At 37.6% G+C, this 19,438-nt stretch overlaps 4 protein-coding genes and 1 long non-coding RNA gene across 6 annotated transcripts; 3 read left to right on the forward strand and 2 right to left on the reverse strand.

Annotated features, from left to right (window-relative positions):
• The first annotated feature begins 381 nt into the window (after window positions 1–381).
• rfxap (regulatory factor X-associated protein) lies at window positions 382–2,127 on the forward strand. Its single transcript, XM_056239616.1, has 3 exons — window positions 382–991; window positions 1,095–1,205; window positions 1,937–2,127. Exons 1-3 carry the CDS (start codon window positions 632–634, stop codon window positions 2,030–2,032), a joined length of 567 nt encoding a protein of 188 aa, XP_056095591.1. The 5' UTR covers window positions 382–631; the 3' UTR covers window positions 2,033–2,127.
• A 13-nt stretch (window positions 2,128–2,140) lies between these two features.
• Window positions 2,141–2,822, forward strand: LOC130074095 (uncharacterized). Its single transcript, XR_008804408.1, has 2 exons — window positions 2,141–2,400; window positions 2,436–2,822. It is a non-coding gene; the product is annotated as an uncharacterized LOC130074095 (long non-coding RNA).
• Window positions 2,506–8,325, reverse strand: smad9 (SMAD family member 9). 2 transcript variants are annotated; one of them, XM_056239619.1, is made up of 6 exons: window positions 7,771–8,325; window positions 7,401–7,658; window positions 7,148–7,255; window positions 5,997–6,218; window positions 5,010–5,266; window positions 2,506–3,249 (listed from the first exon to the last, which is right to left on the reverse strand). In XM_056239619.1, exons 1-6 carry the CDS (start codon window positions 8,180–8,182, stop codon window positions 3,106–3,108), a joined length of 1,401 nt encoding a protein of 466 aa, XP_056095594.1. In that variant the 5' UTR covers window positions 8,183–8,325; the 3' UTR covers window positions 2,506–3,105. The 2 variants fall into 2 exon arrangements, with proteins under 2 accessions (XP_056095594.1, XP_056095592.1); XM_056239617.1 differs by having other exon boundaries at window positions 7,148–7,258; window positions 7,771–8,324.
• A 3,700-nt stretch (window positions 8,326–12,025) lies between these two features.
• Window positions 12,026–15,835, reverse strand: alg5 (ALG5 dolichyl-phosphate beta-glucosyltransferase). The gene is made up of 10 exons (XM_056239605.1): window positions 15,573–15,835; window positions 15,140–15,308; window positions 14,960–15,006; window positions 14,557–14,625; window positions 14,370–14,462; window positions 14,137–14,250; window positions 13,893–13,952; window positions 13,639–13,790; window positions 12,640–12,725; window positions 12,026–12,489 (listed from the first exon to the last, which is right to left on the reverse strand). Exons 1-10 carry the CDS (start codon window positions 15,657–15,659, stop codon window positions 12,374–12,376), a joined length of 993 nt encoding a protein of 330 aa, XP_056095580.1. The 5' UTR covers window positions 15,660–15,835; the 3' UTR covers window positions 12,026–12,373.
• Window positions 15,836–15,906: 71 nt separating this feature from the next.
• Window positions 15,907–19,128, forward strand: exosc8 (exosome component 8). The gene is made up of 11 exons (XM_056239606.1): window positions 15,907–16,010; window positions 16,161–16,197; window positions 16,318–16,381; window positions 16,498–16,571; window positions 16,648–16,693; window positions 16,779–16,884; window positions 17,063–17,108; window positions 17,211–17,307; window positions 17,380–17,500; window positions 17,653–17,759; window positions 18,912–19,128. The coding sequence occupies exons 1-11, from the start codon at window positions 15,994–15,996 to the stop codon at window positions 19,028–19,030; spliced, it is 834 nt and encodes a 277-aa protein (XP_056095581.1). The 5' UTR covers window positions 15,907–15,993; the 3' UTR covers window positions 19,031–19,128.
• Window positions 19,129–19,438: the final 310 nt, after the last annotated feature.

Raw genomic sequence — 19,438 nt, forward strand, 5'->3', positions numbered from 1 at the left:
GCTGAGATCCCAACACTTTAGAGATCTCAGCAGTTATGTGCTGGGTTAGATGGTTCCTTGGTGGTATCTTTAACATGCCTGTAACATGTTGGATGAACAACATGAACTTGAGATGTATTTTTGTTGGGGACAGATTGCCATACAGGTATGTCAGAATGCTCTCCATAAGCGGAGTAGACATGTTGGCTTTTTGCGCTATCGTCTGCAATTTAGTTTGATATTTTGTTATATAATGCAATGACATTCATATATTTAAGTGTCGCCTACATATGAAAATGTAGTTTAGGGCCAGTGTTTTGGGAGTGTCTGTGAGTCTGCATCGCAGTTTGGTGCCGGTAGAGGGCGAAACATCCATTTGATTCACACACACACACACACACACACACACACACACACAGAGGCGAGTCTCTTTCTGCAGCGGCCATGACTGTTTTGTTTTTGTTGTGACCTCCTTTAAAGCTCATATTCCTTTCCTCCGTTTTTATGCAGGTAGATTATATTTATTGGGTCACTGCAATTTACAATGCGGTATTTTAATAACAGACAGATAAAATCCGTTTTAAACTAAGGTATTCTGTGCCAAGTCTGGTCCGTATGGTTGAATGACAGGTGGGACTCTAATAAAGACAACATGAACGACAGCGTTCATATTAGTTTAGCAAACACGGGTAAAGACAGCCAAACCCCCGCACCCGCGGAGAGCAGCGCCACCACCCCGTCAGACCAGGAGAACTTCCCGTACGACGCGGAAGACCCGGGCGACGAGAGCGACGTGCCGGAGGCGAGAGACGACGAGCTCAACGACGACGAGACGTCCGGAGAGAGCGAGAACGTGTCCAAGACCTGCATCTATGACGGCTGCACGGAGACCACGACTCAGGTGGCCAAAGCCAGGAAACCCTGGATGTGCAAAAAACACCGGAATAAAATGTACAAGGACAAGTATAAGAAGAAGAAAAGCGACCAGGCCATGTCAACTGGAAAACTAGACGTAAGAAACGTTTGGACAAACAACAGTCTCAGTTTAAGCTTGAACTTAAGGTCCCAACTTTATAAGCTTAATTTCAAACTGTTTTGTCTTTCGTGATGTGTAGGAGGGTACGGAGGAGAGGCCTGTGTCCGTTACTAAGCAACGGCTGGGTACCATAGGAGACAGGCCAGCCAGACCCTCCCTCATTGAGCAGGTGCTGAACCAGAAGAGACTGGTGAGTGCATTAAAACACTTTATTGAGCTAGAGGATTTTTACTTGTACACCCCCTGGTAACCTAATGCAGTGGGTGCAGAGGTGTGTGGGTATTAGAGTAGATAATGCATCATTCATGTAGCCATGCAAAAAAATGGAAAATGAAATTTGAATGAAGTTTCTTTTTCTTAATATTAATAAATGTATATCATCCACATATTATACAGGGGGGGGGGGGGGGGGGATTCAGAATCAAAAAGGTTAATGTAAAATTATGTGCAATAAAAAAAATATATATATATTAGTCCTGTCAAATTGAATCTAACAAAAGTTTTTGTTTACGTAATATATATGTGTATGTATATATATATATATTATTATATTTATATATGTATATATATATATGTTTGTTTATATATATATATATATATATATATATGTGTGTGTGCTTTCAAATCGAATCTAACGAAGTTTTTGTTTACATACTGTGTATATATATTATTATATTTATATATATTATACGTCTGTGTGTGTATATACATATACGTATATACTGTGAAGTTTCATTTGATGTTTTCCTCCTAGCTTCCTTTTTTTTTTACTTTTAATTGATTGATTTGTATATCAATTATTCTGCATATATATGCATATTTTATATGTGACAAATGTCATTAATATTTATTTTAACTGAATATTCTTTCTTAGCAAAGTGACTTAGCATTAGCTGATGTTATGTTGTTTTGGGGTTTCAGTCTCTTCTGAGGAGTCCAGAAGTCATCAGCTTCCTTCAGCAACAGCAGCGTTTACTGACCACACAGAATCGGGCTCAAACACAGCACAACTTCTGAAGTCTGAAGATGCTTTACTCATCCTGTTGAGGATTTAATGCGGTCACAATGTCACCGAAATTTTCAATGGGGAATATTCTATGTGTGGGACCTGCAGCTGTCCTTGATGGTGTGAAGACTATCAACACTGCATTCTGAAAACTGGGATGTTTGACAAGGACCCGATCGATCTAAAATACTGCTGTCATCATCAAGCTCGTTGATATCATGAAACTAATTGGCAGCTAAATCTACTGTATATCAATAATGCGTTTGACTAGCCATCCTAGCCTCATTTGTATCATTTAGTATTTTTAAATTAATGATAGAAAATATGAATCGGCAGCTGTAGAAATTCATTTTTTAGAGATCTTAATCTAATCTGTAATGTTTGTTAATGTCATCATAATGTCGTCAGTGAAAGCTACAATTTAGTTTGACCTTTTTAGCCACATCTTGACAGTGTAGCTGAAAGACACAGCATACACACAGAATTGTTCAATCAGCTTTATTATTTTAAAGACGGGGTAAGCTCAATAAGCAAAGGAAGTTTGTATTGATCTTGTGAAAATTGATAACCTGTAGTTTTAAAGCTTTTGCATTAATACAAAGTAGTTGGATTTTTCGACTTCTGGTGTTTTGTTTTTAAATTTCATTTTTGTGTTATGGCCATAAAACAATCAGGCACAAATATAAGAGAGGTTTCTGTATTACAAAAACAAGAAAGCTAACGCGAGTGGAAAAAAACAAAACAACATGAAATGTTATAGAAGGCACAAATATGACACAAATAAAACTTTTCCAGAACAAGTACCTGTCTACTAACATACTTCTTTGGCTTCCTAATACAGCAATTCTATCTGAATTGATCTCAGCTACTACATACTGTGAAATAGCAAGTTTTTTTTTTTTTTTTTTAAACAATGCAACACTTATCTAACCACACAGCTGCTTATTTAACAGCATGATATTTCCTGGCTGATTCTATACCAGTACCATAAACATCCACTGAAAAGACAGAGAGAGAGCTTTATGTGTCTTGGGCTGCTATAAAAGTCTTTTGGGGAACTATATTCCCCTTGTCCTGTAATGCATTAGGACACAGAGGAAATAGGATTGTGCGGAGAGCCCATTTGGGTCAGAACTTTGTCCAGCCACTGCAGGGGCCCGTGCAGGTGGATTTCTATCCAGCAGGGGGTGCTGGTGACATCCTGACGGTGGTACTCGGCTCCCCAGCCCTGAGAAGAGGAGACATTTGAGCCTCAATACTTGAGCATCTTTACAAAACATCTTAAGCACGAAATATGTTTTTAAAAACTACAATAATACAAGTATTTGTGATCCACTAGCAGCACCAAAAGGAGTTGGGGAAAATAAATGCATACTAGTTTTCCAAAAACTAATTTGCAATTGCATTCATAAAGTATTTTAACAGAAATAATAACAAACAATTTGTTATGTGTCCGCATACATACAAATCAAGCAGGGAATATAGCGCATGTCGTATCAGTCGGTAACCGAAGAACTCCAGAGCTATGGGATTGCAGTGTTTTGGCAGAGCAACATCCAACAGAAAGCCAAAGATTAGAATATCTACATATTACATTTGCATAGCAACACTTAGAAGATTTTCTATTTGAAACTGCTAACCACCTAGAGAGCTGTTGGCTTGTGATTGACGTTTATGAACTCTCTGTATTTGCGATAGTCCTAAACAGCAACTTTGTAACCTTGTTGTTGGAGGTAATAAACTTGACAACAGTCTTATATAAAATACTGTATATTATTATATTTATATTTAGAATAAACTAAAATCAAGCAGATTTTTGCATTTTCTGAAGAAAAAGAGAATAGAGTTTAGGTTTGGGTATCGAGAACAGGTACTTATTTGGTTCTATTTAAAATTCTCGCACGTAGAACCGTTTGGTACTAAAATTCTTTCTAAAAACGTTACTAAAACACCTTTCTAAAATTCCCTGACAGAGTTTCATAGTTATACACTAGCCTACTTAATCGACATGGCACCACTATTGAAAGCGCAACCAGTGTAGACTGATTTCTGAACAAATAAATCTAATAAGATTTATAAGCTTTTTAGTGAATCAAAAAGCAAAAGCATACAGCACAACCAGTGTAGTCAGATTCCCGAAGGAAAGACTAATTATTCAATACTTTTTAGTGAATCAAAAGCAAAAGCATATAGCACAACCAGTGTAGTCAGATTCTCGAAGGAAAGACTCTTATGATTCAATACTTTTTAGTGAATCAAAAGCATACAGCGCAACCAGTGTAGACTCATTCCCAAATCGAATGACTTTTATGAGCCTGTTCTTTAAAGTGAATCAAACGCATCCGGCGCAACCAGTGTAGACTGATTCTCGGTTACCTCGTTTCCACCAAAAAAGAACTGGTTCGGAACTGGTGCTGGTTCAAAGTTGGTTCAACTTGCGAACCTTCTCAGAACCTGTTTGTTTTTCCACTGACTAGAGAGCCCAGCGAACGACGTCGTTACGTCACTGTGTACGTCGCCATACGTCTTAGCTTTCCCATTCCCGTCGTGTTGTTGTTCACAGTAACCCGCCCCCAGCCCCCAACGTAAGCATGACGTGGTAAAAGAATGGTTCTAGTCCAGCAAAGAGTTGGTGCCGCTTTGGAACCAATTTTCCTGGCCGAGAACCGTTTTTTTGGCTGTCGAAACACAAAGAACTGGTTCGCGAGTAGGCACCGGCTCCGAACCGGCTCTCAAAATGCTTTGGTGGAAAAGGGGCAGGTGTAAACAAAGGACTTTTATGAGCTGGTTCTTTTAAGTGAATCAAACGCATTCAGGACAACCAGTGTAGACTGGTTTCCAAAGGAAAGACTCTAATGAGTCGATTCTTTCTAGTGAATCAATAGTAATGGATTTACATAACCTTTATTAGCAGCCCAATAGGGTTTATATGGCTGTACATGCTACTGTATATGCCATTATATGCCACATATATATAAATCTTTTTACCTTGACAAAACTCATCCTGATGGTGCACATCTTGGTGAGTTCATACACCACCTCGAAGCCATGATTTACCGACTGCGACAGCAGCTGGGCAAACAGCTGGTTGTTGAAGATCTTGAGGCTGCATCCACTCGGGATCTTGCAGACGGTGGTGGGGTGGAAACCATGCTGGTAGTTACAGTTCCGACTCTGAACGAAAATACTGCTGTCACTCAGACACTCTGCGTACACCTCCCCTCCGACGTAATACAAGTGCACACCTACAACAGAAGAGAGAAAAGGCTTTAAAGCATGTTTCTAGTCGCACATTTAACTGAGACTAAATACACTTACAGGTCCACAAAAAGAATAAAAAATAACATACAGTATAACAACAATTCTAAAGTGGCTTTTATAACACAACTGTGAACTACTTCAAAGTCCACACAAAAACAGTATATCACCACCTTCGAACTTGGTAAATCCCAGAAATCATTATCCATAAACCCAGCATTCATCATGTTTTATCACGTGCCAAGCGGAAACTTTAATAATCTCCATTCTCCTGAAGCATCCTGATCTGGATTATGTCGTTGTCCTTGGCGCTCTTCCAACTAGGATCTCTCACACAAGTAGATGGAACTCTGTGCCTACTAGTGTGTGTGTGTGTGTGTGTGTGTCTGCATACTTCTCTCTCTCACTGCTGTAACCTATGGCAACGCTTAATGTCTTTTCAACACTGGCACAGTGACGTTCATCCAGCACCCTGAGAAAAACCAACATTTGGATAGTCTGGACTTTATCTTTCTCGCTGGGTTTCTAAAGTGTTGACTGACCAGCACTATCTGGCGCAATAAAAACAGTGTTTTTATTTTATTTTATTACTTTCTCTTGGAATTGCATCAACTGATGGAAGACCATTATCAGCTTGATCTTCTCAAAGCAACAATTTCAGATCCAAAAACCCTCAACAAAGACAGGAATGCAAAAAATGTAAAACTTTAAACAAACCTTTGCCTATGTGTCTGCGAGTGTGTTCAATGGTAGAATTCCGGTTGACGTTGGATAGTAATCCGAGACAGAATCGGTTCTTGTTGTTGGAGGGATCTGTGAAGCCGTCCACGAGGATGCTTCGGGAAGAGGCGTGGAATGTCTCACCCACCCTGTTGTTCAGTTCGTAATATGCCACTGAACACCAGTATTCTGGTTCCTCATAACACACTGGCCTCAAGTCTGAAGAAAAAAAAGGCATTCATAAAACCATGTAATATTATACCTCATAGGTCTCATTCCATATTTATGATGCATTTTAATATAAAATGCATTGTGATTCAACACTTTCATTGTTTGGAAACACCAGACTAGATTAATGTTTCACCTGATTTTAAAAATCTTAGATCCATTAATGAACTCTCTGTATAAGAACGTTGCCTAATACCATTTAAAGCAGGACATTCCAAAAATGCTTTATAGTGAAGGAAGACTTACAACAACAACAAAAATCACATAAAGGTAAATCTTCCACTTTCAAAAAAGTCTTGTGTGACCAATTTGACATCTATATAGTCTGATAATTTCTATTTTCAAAATAAAAACAATGGTTAGGTCGTTCATTTATAACTGCATTAGCTTGGGGTTTAAGGCTTCTGTATTCTGATTGGCTGTCAATGTTTTTATGGTTCATTAGCTGGAAAAAAACATTGTTCTGAAAATGCTTCCAATGATATCGTTTCTCTGTTTCGGTGTCATTATTGCTGTGATGTGGACTTCCACTCTCATAGAATTATAATAATTATTCAAACTTCTTTAAAATTAAAAAAGTAATATTATTAAATGAGCAGTGTTATTTTAGTATTATGTATATACTATTATAGTTTTTATTATTTAGAATTTTGTCATTTTCTTTTTATCTATTTAGCTTTTTTATTTCAATTTTAATCATTTATCATTTTTAATGACTTTATTTCAATCAATATTTCCCATTTATGTTTACATTTTTTATCTAATATTTATATTTTATTTTAGCATTATTTCACTTAACAAAATGTATTTTTATTAGTTTCAGTTAATAATAACAACAAATGAGTAGGTGTGTTCACAACATTTAACTGGTACTGCACATTTCAAAGTACATACATAATGCACAGCAAGTCTAGTGTCACCTCTATGAGGGGCTGACAGAATGAGTTTATTGGGGTTGGAGGACTCTTCTGGTTTCACATCCTCAGACGGAGGGGTCTCCATCATACTGTAGGGTGGAGGAGGTGTCTCTGCTGTGCAATGAGAACAATGTTTTTGAATGACAAAGATGTATGAATGTATGCAATTCAATCGCATTACATTTCATGCAAGGAAGTTATAAGAGAGCTAATATACAAAATCATCAATGCTTGAGAAATCCTTGCTAATAATGACCTGTGATTTGGTAGGGGCTCCCAGGGTCGGTTCCACTGCTGGGAGAGTTTGGGTAGCTGTGTGCAGTGGGGGACTGGTTTAAAGAGCTGGAAGGAGATGAAGAAAACGAGCTACAGGGCATTGCAGGGAAGGAGTCTGGGTAAGTGGCATTTTGAGGCATTAGAGGCTCGTTGTGTAGGGAAGCATTCCGGAACTTTGCTAACAAGCTGTGCTGGGGGTTGAACTCACTGTGACGTGGCACAAGGACTGGGGGTAGAACTGTTTGGAAAAAAAAGAGAAAGAAGATTACTAACAGATTTTTCACTAATGCATAAAGCTATAATCAATATGGAAGAAAACAAGAAAAAGTGGTTTGCGTATTGATTTCCACCTGGCGTCTCCACACGGCGGTAATGATATGGATTGATGCAGATATCCTTCTGCTTGGAGCCGAAAGGAAACTCGCAGCAATCCAGCGCTTTGAGCTCGTGGTGGGACTGAAGATCCGGCCAGCGCCACACCCTGCAGTAGATGACGTGTGGCAGACCTTTACGGTGGGACACCTGGAGCCTTCCGTCCAGGGATCGAGGGATGGTCACACATTTACTGGGCTGGCCAGGACAGCTCAGAGCCTTTTCCAGCTCCTCCATGGCCCCTTTCTTCTTCTTGAGCTTCTTCACAAGGGAATCGACAGCCTTTTCCGCCCACTTTTCCTCCTCGTCTCCTTGTTTCCAGCCCAGCAGCCTTTTCACAGCTGGACTGGTGAAGGAGAAGAGGGAAGTGATGGATGTGGTGGAGTGCATCGTGGGATGGGGCGACACTGGGGACCGGATTTTTTCCTAAAAGCAAGGCAGATCTGTCTTATATCACTTCAAGCCAGGAGCCTTAGTTTATTACTTTACAGCCAAGATACAGCTGGGTGTAAAATAAACCCACCAGACAGGGATGTTTTCGTCAGGCTGTCAACAGTTTTTATCTGGTGAAAGTAACAAAAAAGAATGTCAGATTTAATGTTAATAAGTAAATTGTAAATTGTTTGTGTCAGTATTTTTAACTGCCTTTAATTTGTATTTATTAAAATAAACATAAATAATTATAGGCTATATACTGTATAATAAAGATAATAAACAAAATTATTTATGTCAGTATTTTTCAAATAATTGTTAAATGTTTTTTAGTTATTTAATTTTTAAAGAATTTAAAATAATGATTTTTTAAGAATACAAAAATGATTTGTGTGTATGTATATATATATATATATATATATATATATATATATATATATGCACACAGAATTGTATGTATGTGGATGTGTGTGTGATTAAATTAATAGAAATCATTATTTTATTTTAAATTATTTTTAAAAATAAAATAAAATAAAAAATATTTAACAAATATTTTTTTTTAAAACTGACATAAAACACTTACAATTTATTTTTTATCTTTATTATTATTATTTTTTATTTAAGCATTTAGTAAAACATAGCCTACCTTTTGCATTACAGTAATAACAATTAATTAGGGAAGAAAATGTGCATTTATTGTTATGAAAAATAATGTCAAACAATGTCCAAATCAAATCAAATTTTAAGCTAAAGGGCACCATTTTCTGTAAGCAAAATATAACACTTCTTCCTTATGATTTTGGGGTGAAATATGATATGAACATATTCTTGACATGTTTTGTGAGATTCACCCTATTAGGGCGTAATCACAACACATTCATGTGCAGATCTCGAGATCTTTTACATCATGCTTCACAGTGCATGCAGAGATTTCTGAGTCAACAGGTCCTTCTGTCTCTCGCTGGACCTCACCTATTCGTCCTCTCCCTTTCCTGTCAAGGCTTTCTGATGCAGAAAATGATCTGCTAAAAATCAATCCCGTTGTTTGAGCATTTGAAACCAGAGAGGCTTGCTTCCATCTTTGGCCAAGTCTATTCAAATAATAGCTTCTGAAAATATTATTGCATGCAATACCAGAGGTGTTAACACACCCCTAACTAAATCAAATAATCGTATGAGATTAATGAGGCCATATAGGACTAATAGCAGCGTATGAAATCATGGCTCAGTTTCAAATAGGCACAGGCAGGCAGATCAATTGAGGGTGAATACATCTGCTCTGTTCTCAAAGGCAGTGTGTCCTTATGAAACTGGCGTCTGGCAGTCTGAGTGCTGAGATAGGCTTAATCACCTAACTCCCCCGCAAACGCACATACACATCCTTTCCCTCAACTTCACTTTGTTTGTTTGCTTTAAGAAACGTTTAAATGCTACATTTGGCACTTATTTTTTTTTTTTTAAAGTATTCCAGGTATACACAACTGTCACAAACGTATCACGGGAGCAGCATCATTAAGCAGCAAGTGGCATAATGTCTGTTTACACAGCCTCGCGTGATATGGACTAACATGTGAGAAGCAACAAGTTAACGTGAAAAATAAAAAATACAGCGTCAAGACAAAATAAAGTTAAAAAAGAAAAAAGACACGTGCCTTAATTTTTCATCATTTATAAAACTTTTACTTTTTAGCTAAGTCCTGAAATAAATTCTAGATAATATCAGAAGTGGTATATATATAACACGTTTCATCCATTACCTTGTTCTTGTGACAAGTCGAATAACAATCCGCGTAGTTCCGCAAAATAGCCGAATGCTGAATCTCGCGCCGATTGGAGGTGTAGCTCAGCGCGTGTGTTTGGATGGAGCGAGAGCCGCGGCGTCAGTCTGACTGGAGCCTCAGCGCCTTCGTGCGGAATTCATCCGCTGCTCCTGGAACTCTCCCAGGACGTCAGACACACAGAGGGATCATCCCGTTCAAAAGAACAGCCTGAGACTCACTCACAGGCCAATTATTGAGGGAAAACAGCTTATTGTGGGCAGCAGCGTTTCACTTTTAATTTGCTTTCAGTGACAGATGACAAGCGCAGACAGCTGTTTTTTTCTTTTACAGGAAGTGAATGCACCTTTTTTGGCATAGCCTACTTTGTAAAGGGAAAGTGATTGTGTCAAAGTATTTCTTTTTTTTATTGATGTTTTCATGACTTTAATTTTTAATCATTCCCAGTGTGCGATTATTCAGTGACTTTTAAGCGGTCTAACATTACGTTTCAAAGGAATTTGTGAGGAATTCGCGCGCTTTAAAATTCAAAAACGCTTCAAACAAAAATTACTATTATAACGTTTTTGTATCAAAATTGGTGATAAATGGTGTCAGTATTACGTTTTGTCGATGTGCCGTCGGATATCGATCCCAATAGAGATTGGGATGCTCGAGCAGCCAAATGTTGCTATGGTTACAGGGAACGCAACGTCTGATCACGAGCGCCTTCTCACTAAAATTCTAATATTTTAATGGCGACAGAAACGTTTGTCGGTGTAACGTTAAAATACGTACATTTAAGACACCGTCCAACCTTTTTACATTTAAGGGGTGTTTAGAATTGTTTTAGGTCAACCCAACTCACAACCTAGTCATTACAACGGTACACTGTGATTAAAACTAACCGTTTTCGAATTAAATCATTTTAGGTGAAACGAAAAAAACAGTTGTTAATAAAAATAAAAAAAGCTCTATTCTCTCTAAACATTTACCTGTTATATATTTAGAAATTGGAAGCAGAATATTGATAAAGTTAAAGTAGAAAGTAGTAGAATATTTAGTGACAGACTGGCGGATCGCCAGCGCTTATCGATAGCCCTACTTCTCGTGCGCTCCTCGGCGCGGATGGATACACGTCGATTGTGTGCGTAGAGTGACTTGTCCAGTTAATGACGCAAGCCAGGATGGCGACAGAGAGTCTAGAAGTTTGACATTTTCAGTTTACAACAACTGCAGGGGAACGTAACAATACTCCCGATAATGACAGCTCGCATATTTAGTGCTCTCTTTGATCAAATGAGTTTGGCAGGGGGAATTCGCTTCCAATAAAAGGACACCGCAAAATGATCCTCTTCAATCAAGGTGCACAGGATCATAACGTGTACATAATATAAATTACTGACGAGCCTCTATATTTAGGGCTTAGCAGAAGGGAGAAATACAATACATATATAGCTGCGTAAATAACTGATTTGAAAAATAATTTATCAGTGAAAATATTGAAATACACCATCTTTTAGAGTGGCTGACAAGATAGAGTGGCTGACTAAGAACAAATGCCTTCCTGGTGGAGAGAAAGGGAGGATAAACAGGATATTCTCTCCAGGGTGCAGAGCCAACCCATTGTGTAAACCACATTAAAAAGGACTGAGTACACGCCAGACCATGGACCAGGGCTGTCGCTAGAGGGGCGAAAGGAGGTGAAGATTCTAGGCCCCCGGGCTTTTAGGGGGCCCCGCAATGTCAAATGAGGGGGGCCCCACAGGAACAACCCACACCTGGGCCCCGGATACCCTAGCTGTGGCCCTGCCATGGACCATTTCAGTCGGTCAACTGTGTTTTTAAACTTTATATGTGTGGATGAGTGTGTTAAAAATGGATTTGGTTGGCACTGATTTTAAGCACACAGCACACCACATATATATATATAAAAAAAAAAAAACTACAAATCAAGCCCAGAAATTATACTTTGATGTTCTGCATAAATCAATGTGTTTTTCAAATAAGCTTGTTTAATAATAAAAAAATGTTTTAAAGTGTTGTAAAAACTGCATCATTTTGTCTTCATCTGGTTCTGTGCAACATTTTCAAATTATTTGTAAATGCAGAAACGCTAACTGATTATAATTTTTCTTTATTTGGCCAAGAACCATCTGCCCCATTTCTAAACCAATAGTATGTAAAAGAAAAACATGAAAAACAGCGATATTACATTAAAAAAATAAAAATACAAGGACAATCCCCTTATGTGGTCACGGCACGGTCAGTGATAATGAAATGCTAATGCTGTTCACTGATTGCGTACGCAGTGCACTCATTTGTGGCAAAGGACTGCGTTTAACCATCGGCCCCTGTTAGCTCACGAGCAGCACACTGGCAGTAACAACAGCTACTGAGTTTTTCTCTCAGACTCCAGCCTCCAGGCACCAGTTAAGTAACGCAGTTTGATAAAGACTAGATCCCGGCCCATCTGTAGCCAACTCCAGATCGGCACCAACTTTGACCCTAAATGAGCAATAAAACAAGTCTTCATTAGCTCATAGTGGAAATAACCTTCATTTTTGAGACACATACTGCTAGAAAAAAGACAGAGTATTAATTATTTTAATTGCCTATGCTTTAAGTGTATTATATTTCAAAACTGACAGCACAAACCTTCAATCTCTGTCCAGTTAACAGCCACTTCTGATACAGGGATGTCCAAACACTGAGCAATGTAGAGAAGTTCCACATCAAATGCCCTGTAGGACACATTTTTTAATTTTAATTAAGAGGTTAAAATTTAAATTTAAATAAAAAAATAATAATAAAAGGTTCTTATAAAAGTAAACAAAGTACTTTTTGGAATTTGATGCTATATTTGCAAAAGTTGCAGATGCCTTAAAGCACCCCTATTATGATATTTTAAAGGTTCCTAATTTAGTTTTGGAGTCTACAATTATGCATCCGAGGCCAAAAAAACAACACAATTTTCTCATAATATACACTGCAGCATGACCTCTTTTTTATCACAGTGTCTGAACGGTTTGATAATAGATTCTGTCTTTTAACCCCTCCTTTCCGAGAGCCTACTCTGCTCTGATTGGTCAGATGACTCAGTCTGTTATGATTGGCCTACCGCTTACAAGCACGGTTGGAAACGAAACAGCCCAGAGGCCTCCGGGCTTCCTCAACACTTGATACATAGGTGATACGAACAGTAAAGTTGGTGTCGAGCCCAAGTCCTCATTCTTTTGAAGTGCATGCAAAAAGAATTTGCAGCGCATCGACATGTCGACAACACAAATCAAACACTTCCAGGCCTCAGTTACAGCTACAGTGTTTGAGGGAGGGTCAAAGTAGTAGACAACTGCAGGCAGACAATAAAGACAAAAGGCTGGCATTATGCAAATTTGTTACAAACCTACATAGGTTCGAGCAGGAAGTAAGACCGGAATTACTGAGGACTCGTTTGGGCAGTTCCCAATCTGTTCTTTCTTTTGGGAGACAATAACTCCAATTTTCGTGCACTTCGATCTTTGAAACTTTGCAGACGTTTTACATTCACAAACAGCTATATATTACACTACATCAAAGGTAATATATATATATATTTTTTTTAATCATAATTGGGGAATTTTATTATAAAGCTCTTCAACTTTTAAGCGTCCTTACCAGCGTTCCACATGCAGGCTGGAGAAAGTTTTCAAGGCAGCCTCACGAGTGAAGAGCTTAAATCCACATTGTGTGTCTTTAATCCCCCTCACACAAAAGAACCACACCAAGAAGTGGAATCCATACATCAGAAACGTTCGGAACATTGACCGCTGCAACAAGAAGAAACAGAAGACTGAAAATGCAAACGTACTGGCAATTTCCTCATGAACATTAGCTATTATGCTTCAATATATTTGAGAAACGCTGAATACCTGAGCCACTGATTCTTCTTCCATGTGAGCTCTGGATCCACAGGAGATCGCCATGTTATCCTGCATTGACATAAGAGGAAAACATTTTTAGATGCTCTGAGATCTTTTGGCAAGGAAAGGTCTGCAAGTAATTTGATAACTCCAGCTCCTGGTTAAGCTTCAAACAAATATGTAATCCACATACCAACTATTCTGAGATTATTTGCTGCATGTCTATTTATATTTACAAAAAGTGGTGTCTCACAGGCTTCTCACTGATGCTCTCAAGAGCTTCTTCCACCTTTTCAATGTCAGCAAATTTAGTGGCTCCGTCAGCATCAGCCATAAGAATGAGCTTCCCGCGACAGCTTAGTGCTCCCTGAGCAGAGACAAATACAACAACATTATAGCAACTGTTGAACTTAGTGTGTGCAAAATAAGACTTTTAGCTGAGCTTGACAATGCACAAGGAGGACTGGGTGCTTTTTGCATTATTACCATTTTAACTGCACCGCCTTTTCCACGGTTCTTCATCAACGTCAGAACTCTCACTTTTTGTGCTCCATACTTTTTTGTGTATTTCATGGCAACCTGAGGATACATATGATCAAGCATTCAGTTTGATCGTTATATATTATTCATTTGATATATTATAATTAATAATAACAATAAGACGTAAAACTACCTCTGTAGTTTTGTCTTTGCTGCCATCATCTACTAAAATAACTTCATATGTGAATAATGGATTCTCATTCTGTAAAATCAACAAGAGGACAAATTGGGTTAAACAGTCACTTTAGTTACAGCAATGCCATCTAGTGGTGAAACATTCAAAGATGCTGGAAAAACAACCAGTCTGCAGTAACATCCATAAGGATTAAAAAAAACGTGTGGCATCATTCCTGGATTCATAGGTGAACTCAGATATGTTTACACTTTTATTTATAAATGTATGCCTTTTTTTTAAAGGTGTATTTAAAGTACACATGTTATAATACAATCATTATCACAAACATTTTAGTCAGAAAAACAGAACTAATAAGCCTGTTGTTTCATAATAGAAATGTAAAAAATAATTAATAAAGCACCTGTCTTTTCTCCAGGTATTCCATGGCTTCATCCATCATAGCAGGCACTGTGTGATAAAACAAGAGACAAACATTACCAATATAAATCCTCTTATTGCCAAGAGGAGGTTAATGATTTTGAGCCATAGGGATTCAGTGAGGTTTTTAACTCAAACTATATATATCATCACCATAACTCACATCTGAGTTCCTCATTATAGGAAGGGACAACCACAGACAGCTCCAATGAGGGAGGGTCCATCAGACTGGGAAAAGGCTCTTTTTTGCCCTTTGCAGTCAAATAGTGCTTCTCCTTCTCATGGCGAGTCTGATCTACCACCTGAGCACTGACATGAGCAATCACAACAACCTAAAGACAAGAACAAACAGGTGTGACACAAAGGAGTAACTAGTTCAACTGGATGAATCGGTGTAGCTCAACAGAAGTGTGACAGAAGTATTTCAAAAGAACAATTTCATTGCAAATTCATTTTCATTAACAAATAATAAGAACAACAGCATGGATAGGTCACTAAGAGCATACATACATCAGTAACAAACCAACAAATCCACAATAATATTAAAATTATAAAAACTTTCAAAATAATATAAAAATGATAAGATATAAATTTACCAAAAGTAAGACGATCAGAGCCAGGACCATCGAAAACTGCAATAATTCACATACACAGAAATCCATCATCCATTTCCCAGTCAACATATCACTGCAGGGAAGCTCACCAGTTCACAGCTAAACTACCCTACAGTTTCATACAGAGCAGCCTTAAATTGAGACTCCGTGAGGCGGGACATATATGAATGGGTGTCGTACTAATTTACGGAATAAATAGTTCAATCTCTGTTGTTGAACTTTACTTCCAGTCACTGAGAAACACCTACGCGGAAGTCGTCCTGGACAAACCACATCATCACAGCGGGCGAAGAAAGAGCAGAGCGGGAGGTTGAAAACAGCACTAGCGCCCCCCACTGGAGCGGAGGACGGGAGATTCAACTCTTTACGTCACTGCAGGTTTCACGTGGTGCTTCTAAACATCATGGCGGCTGGTTTCAAGTAAGTCAATTACAATACAGCGTGAATTACATATGTAGATTTTATCTGAATAACTAATAATTATTTAATATACTTGAGGTTTTCAGGACAGTGAGATTGTGATTTCGCTGTATTTAACGTAAATATTGAGTGTGTGTTTTGTTTTTTTAGAACCGCAGAGCCTCTTGAATATCACAGGAGCTTTTTGGTGAGTTAATCAACGTTTTGATTTCTGTCAGCTATGAAGTTGATTCAGTGTTATAACTTATAACACAGCAGGTAATAATGTTGATCTAATAATCAATTATCTTAATCTAATATTCAACAGAAAGAAAACTGTCGTCCAGATGGAAGAGAATTGGGAGAGTTTAGACCCACAACCTTAAATATTAGTAAGTATTAGATGCATATTGTAGAATAACACATTAAAATGATCAGAATAATTTTCAATGCTTTAGAAGTACAGTGGTGTCATTAAATATAATATTGGATAAACGTGTCTTTCTAGGCTCCATATCTACAGCCGATGGATCAGCAATGGTGAAAATTGGAAACACCACAGTAATCTGTGGGATAAAAGCTGTAAGAATCATTTTTATTTTCCTAAAAGCTATGATATGGTTGTGGATAATGAAGTTACAGCATTTTGTTCTCGCAGGAATTAACTACGCCACCCTCTGATGCTCCAAATAAAGGATATATTGGTAAATTATAACTGGGTAACTGACAAATGTTATACATTGGGGTGTTGAATGAAATTTTGAATGAAGTTCCTCTTTGGTCTCCAAGTCCCAAATGTAGACCTGCCTCCACTGTGCTCGTCTAGATTCAGACCCGGACCACCAGGAGAACAGGCTCAGGCAGCCAGCCAATTTATCGCAGATGTCATTGAGAGGTACAACTCAAGAATACCATTTCTTTGTGGGTAAAAGCAACTTGATTGGTTGTCAAAAAAGAGGAAAAATGTTTTTCTTATAAATCTTAGCTGCAAGCCTGCAAATAATGTTGGTCAAGCCAAAACATTATGATTGTTATTATTACTTAATTCTTGTTTATTCTCTTCTGCTCTGCAGTTCAGACTTAATAAATATGGAGGAATTGTGCATTGAAAAAGCTAAGGTAAGATATAATATGTATATATAAAATGTATGTATGTGTGTGTTTATAATAGAATCTTTAATAAATATACTCTAAAAATATCATTTATCACTTATTTTCTAGCTTTGTTGGGTGCTGTACTGTGATATTATGTGTTTGGATTACGATGGGAACTTACTTGACGCCTGCATCATAGTTTTGCTGGCAGCTTTAAAGAACGGTGAGCACTCCATCTGAATATATTATCCTCCTGCTGTTATGATGACTAATAAACACACTTCCAATTTCTCAGCCCAACTTCCTGAAGTCACTGTAAACAAAGAGACAGATTTAGCAGAAGTTGACATCCAGAAGAAGAGACACTTGAAGATCAGCAGGCACCCAGTTGGCTCATCGTTTGCAGTATTTGATGAGTAATTAACATATTTCTCTATTACACAATACGCTATTTAGTTTAGCCAAATTAACTTAATAATAATTAAAAACGAGAACACTGGTCTCAGATCAATATAAAATTCTTTAGAAATGACAAGAATGAGTTCACGGACACTTTTTCCTTTCGCAGTTCCATCATCATCGTCGACCCCACAGCGGAAGAGGAAAGCTTGTCTACAGCATTAATGACTGTGGTAACAGATGAGGAGGATCGACTCTGTGCCGTCCACAAACCAGGTGAACATCAAGACATTTGACACAAAACTGCAGGTTATTTACAGCATCCAGGGATGCAATATCATCAGGGTGAAAAAGGCAACATTATAGAAGCTTGTTTCCACCATGGAATAAAAAAAAGGTAATTGTGACTCTCACAAATCTGACTTTTTCCTGCAATTGTGAGTTTCTCTCACAAATCCAGGCTTTTATTCTTAGAATTGTGAGTTCATCTCTCACAATTCATACTTTATAACTTGCAATTGTGAGTATCTATCTAAACTCGAAATTGCGAGAAAAAAGTCAGAATTGTGAGAATCTTGGAATTGCTAAAAATAAAGTCAGAACTGTGAGAAAAAAGTTAGAATTGTGAGAATCTCAGAATTGTTCAAAATAAAATTGTGAGATATATAAACATGGAATTTCAAGAAAAAAAGTTAGAATATGAGAATTTTGGGTTGCTAGATCAGAATTAATTGAGAATCTTGGGTTGCTACTAGAAATAAAGTCAGAATTGCAAGACAAATTTGAAATTGTGTGAATATCGGATTTGCTAAAAATAAAATCAGGATTGCGAGATATAAAACAAGGAATTGTAAGAAAAAAGTTCGAATTTTGAGATAAATCAGTCAGTCAGAAATCAGTCAGAAATGTGAGCAGTCAGAATTGCGAGATATAAACTTAGAATTACAAGATTCCATATGACAAGCTTCCATATGACAAAGAGAGAGCATAGCTCCCCCTTGACTATATTTAGTTAAATTATAAAAAGTCGCTTTGGATAAAAGCGTCTGCCAAATGCGTTAATATAAATGAAATGCTATTGTACTGTAAAATAATGAGTAATTCATAATAATAGAATTTTATTTAATTAATGTCTTAATTTCTTTGCTTTCAAACACTAAACCATAGAGCTTTTATTTTGGCGGAAAAATTGCTGAGACCTCAAAGCTTCTCTTTAGTTGACTTATAAACGATTCTCATATCAATTTAAAACAAAAATCATCAAATCTACACAGATCACATAAATGACCTATTTTGGATCCAAAGTGTCACTTTGTCAAAGGTGTCAAGATTGTAGATGAGCATCGTCAGATTGAATTTTTGTGGTCTGTAGATTTGGTTGAATATTATTTGTAGATTTAAAAACTAAATATAAATGTTTTGCTTTAGGTGGGACGTCGTTATCCGGTGAGAAACTACAACACTGCATCAATCGAGCCATAACGAGAAACAAAGAGATCAGCAAACTAGTGGACAAAGTCATTGGGAGCATGAAGACGACGAAATAAACACACACACAGTCGTGACATTTTTATCTAAAAGTTGTATTTTTCACTGTCAATATATACTTTCTTTTTTATCACAATAAAACTGCCGACAAAGATCATTTACAAAAATTCTGCCTCAGTGTTCAGAAATGTCATCCACTCACATGGTTTAGATTTTTTTCTCAATAAGAATATACATCAACTCCCCCCTCAGTATAACAAAATGCCATTTTAAAATGTGCCATATAAAAACCGCACATGTAATTGCATGCTGGGACAAGGCAGCCCATCAATCTGACATCCAGCAGTAGAGAGAAGGTTTTCTCATAATGGTAAAGTTGAGGCACATCTGTACGGCCCTTATTAGTGTGCGTAGGGTCCACCCTCTCGAGCCGAACAGGCTCTCGTTGAAAGGGCCATTTGGAAGGA

The sequence above is a fragment of the Rhinichthys klamathensis genome, unplaced genomic scaffold (assembly GCF_029890125.1).
Source record: "Rhinichthys klamathensis goyatoka isolate OS25496 unplaced genomic scaffold, OSU_Roscu_1.1 h1tg000569l_1, whole genome shotgun sequence".
In the NCBI taxonomy this organism is placed as follows: Eukaryota; Metazoa; Chordata; class Actinopteri; order Cypriniformes; family Leuciscidae; genus Rhinichthys; species Rhinichthys klamathensis.

Bases quoted from the DNA above. Each gene is read 5' to 3' on its own strand.
- rfxap (XM_056239616.1), top strand. From the start codon at position 632: ATGAACGACAGCGTTCATATTAGTTTAGCAAACACGGGTAAAGACAGC. The intron at 992-1,094 runs GTAAGAAACGTT...CGTGATGTGTAG, and splicing joins TGTCAACTGGAAAACTAGAC to GAGGGTACGGAGGAGAGGCC. The intron at 1,206-1,936 runs GTGAGTGCATTA...TTGGGGTTTCAG, and splicing joins TGCTGAACCAGAAGAGACTG to TCTCTTCTGAGGAGTCCAGA.
- smad9 (XM_056239617.1), bottom strand. From the start codon at position 8,182: ATGCACTCCACCACATCCATCACTTCCCTCTTCTCCTTCACCAGTCCA. The intron at 6,219-7,147 runs GTGACACTAGAC...TTTTTTCTTCAG, and splicing joins TCTGTCAGCCCCTCATAGAG to ACTTGAGGCCAGTGTGTTAT. The intron at 5,267-5,996 runs GTTTGTTTAAAG...CTTCTGTTGTAG, and splicing joins TCGCAGACACATAGGCAAAG to GTGTGCACTTGTATTACGTC.
- alg5 (XM_056239605.1), bottom strand. From the start codon at position 15,659: ATGTTGACTGGGAAATGGATGATGGATTTCTGTGTATGTGAATTATTG. The intron at 13,953-14,136 runs GTGAGACACCAC...ATGTCAATGCAG, and splicing joins AGAGCATCAGTGAGAAGCCT to GATAACATGGCGATCTCCTG. The intron at 13,791-13,892 runs GTATTCAGCGTT...TTCTTGTTGCAG, and splicing joins AAGAAGAATCAGTGGCTCAG to CGGTCAATGTTCCGAACGTT.
- exosc8 (XM_056239606.1), top strand. The intron at 16,694-16,778 runs GTAAATTATAAC...TTGGTCTCCAAG, and splicing joins TCCAAATAAAGGATATATTG to TCCCAAATGTAGACCTGCCT. The intron at 17,501-17,652 runs GTAATTAACATA...TTCCTTTCGCAG, and splicing joins TCGTTTGCAGTATTTGATGA to TTCCATCATCATCGTCGACC.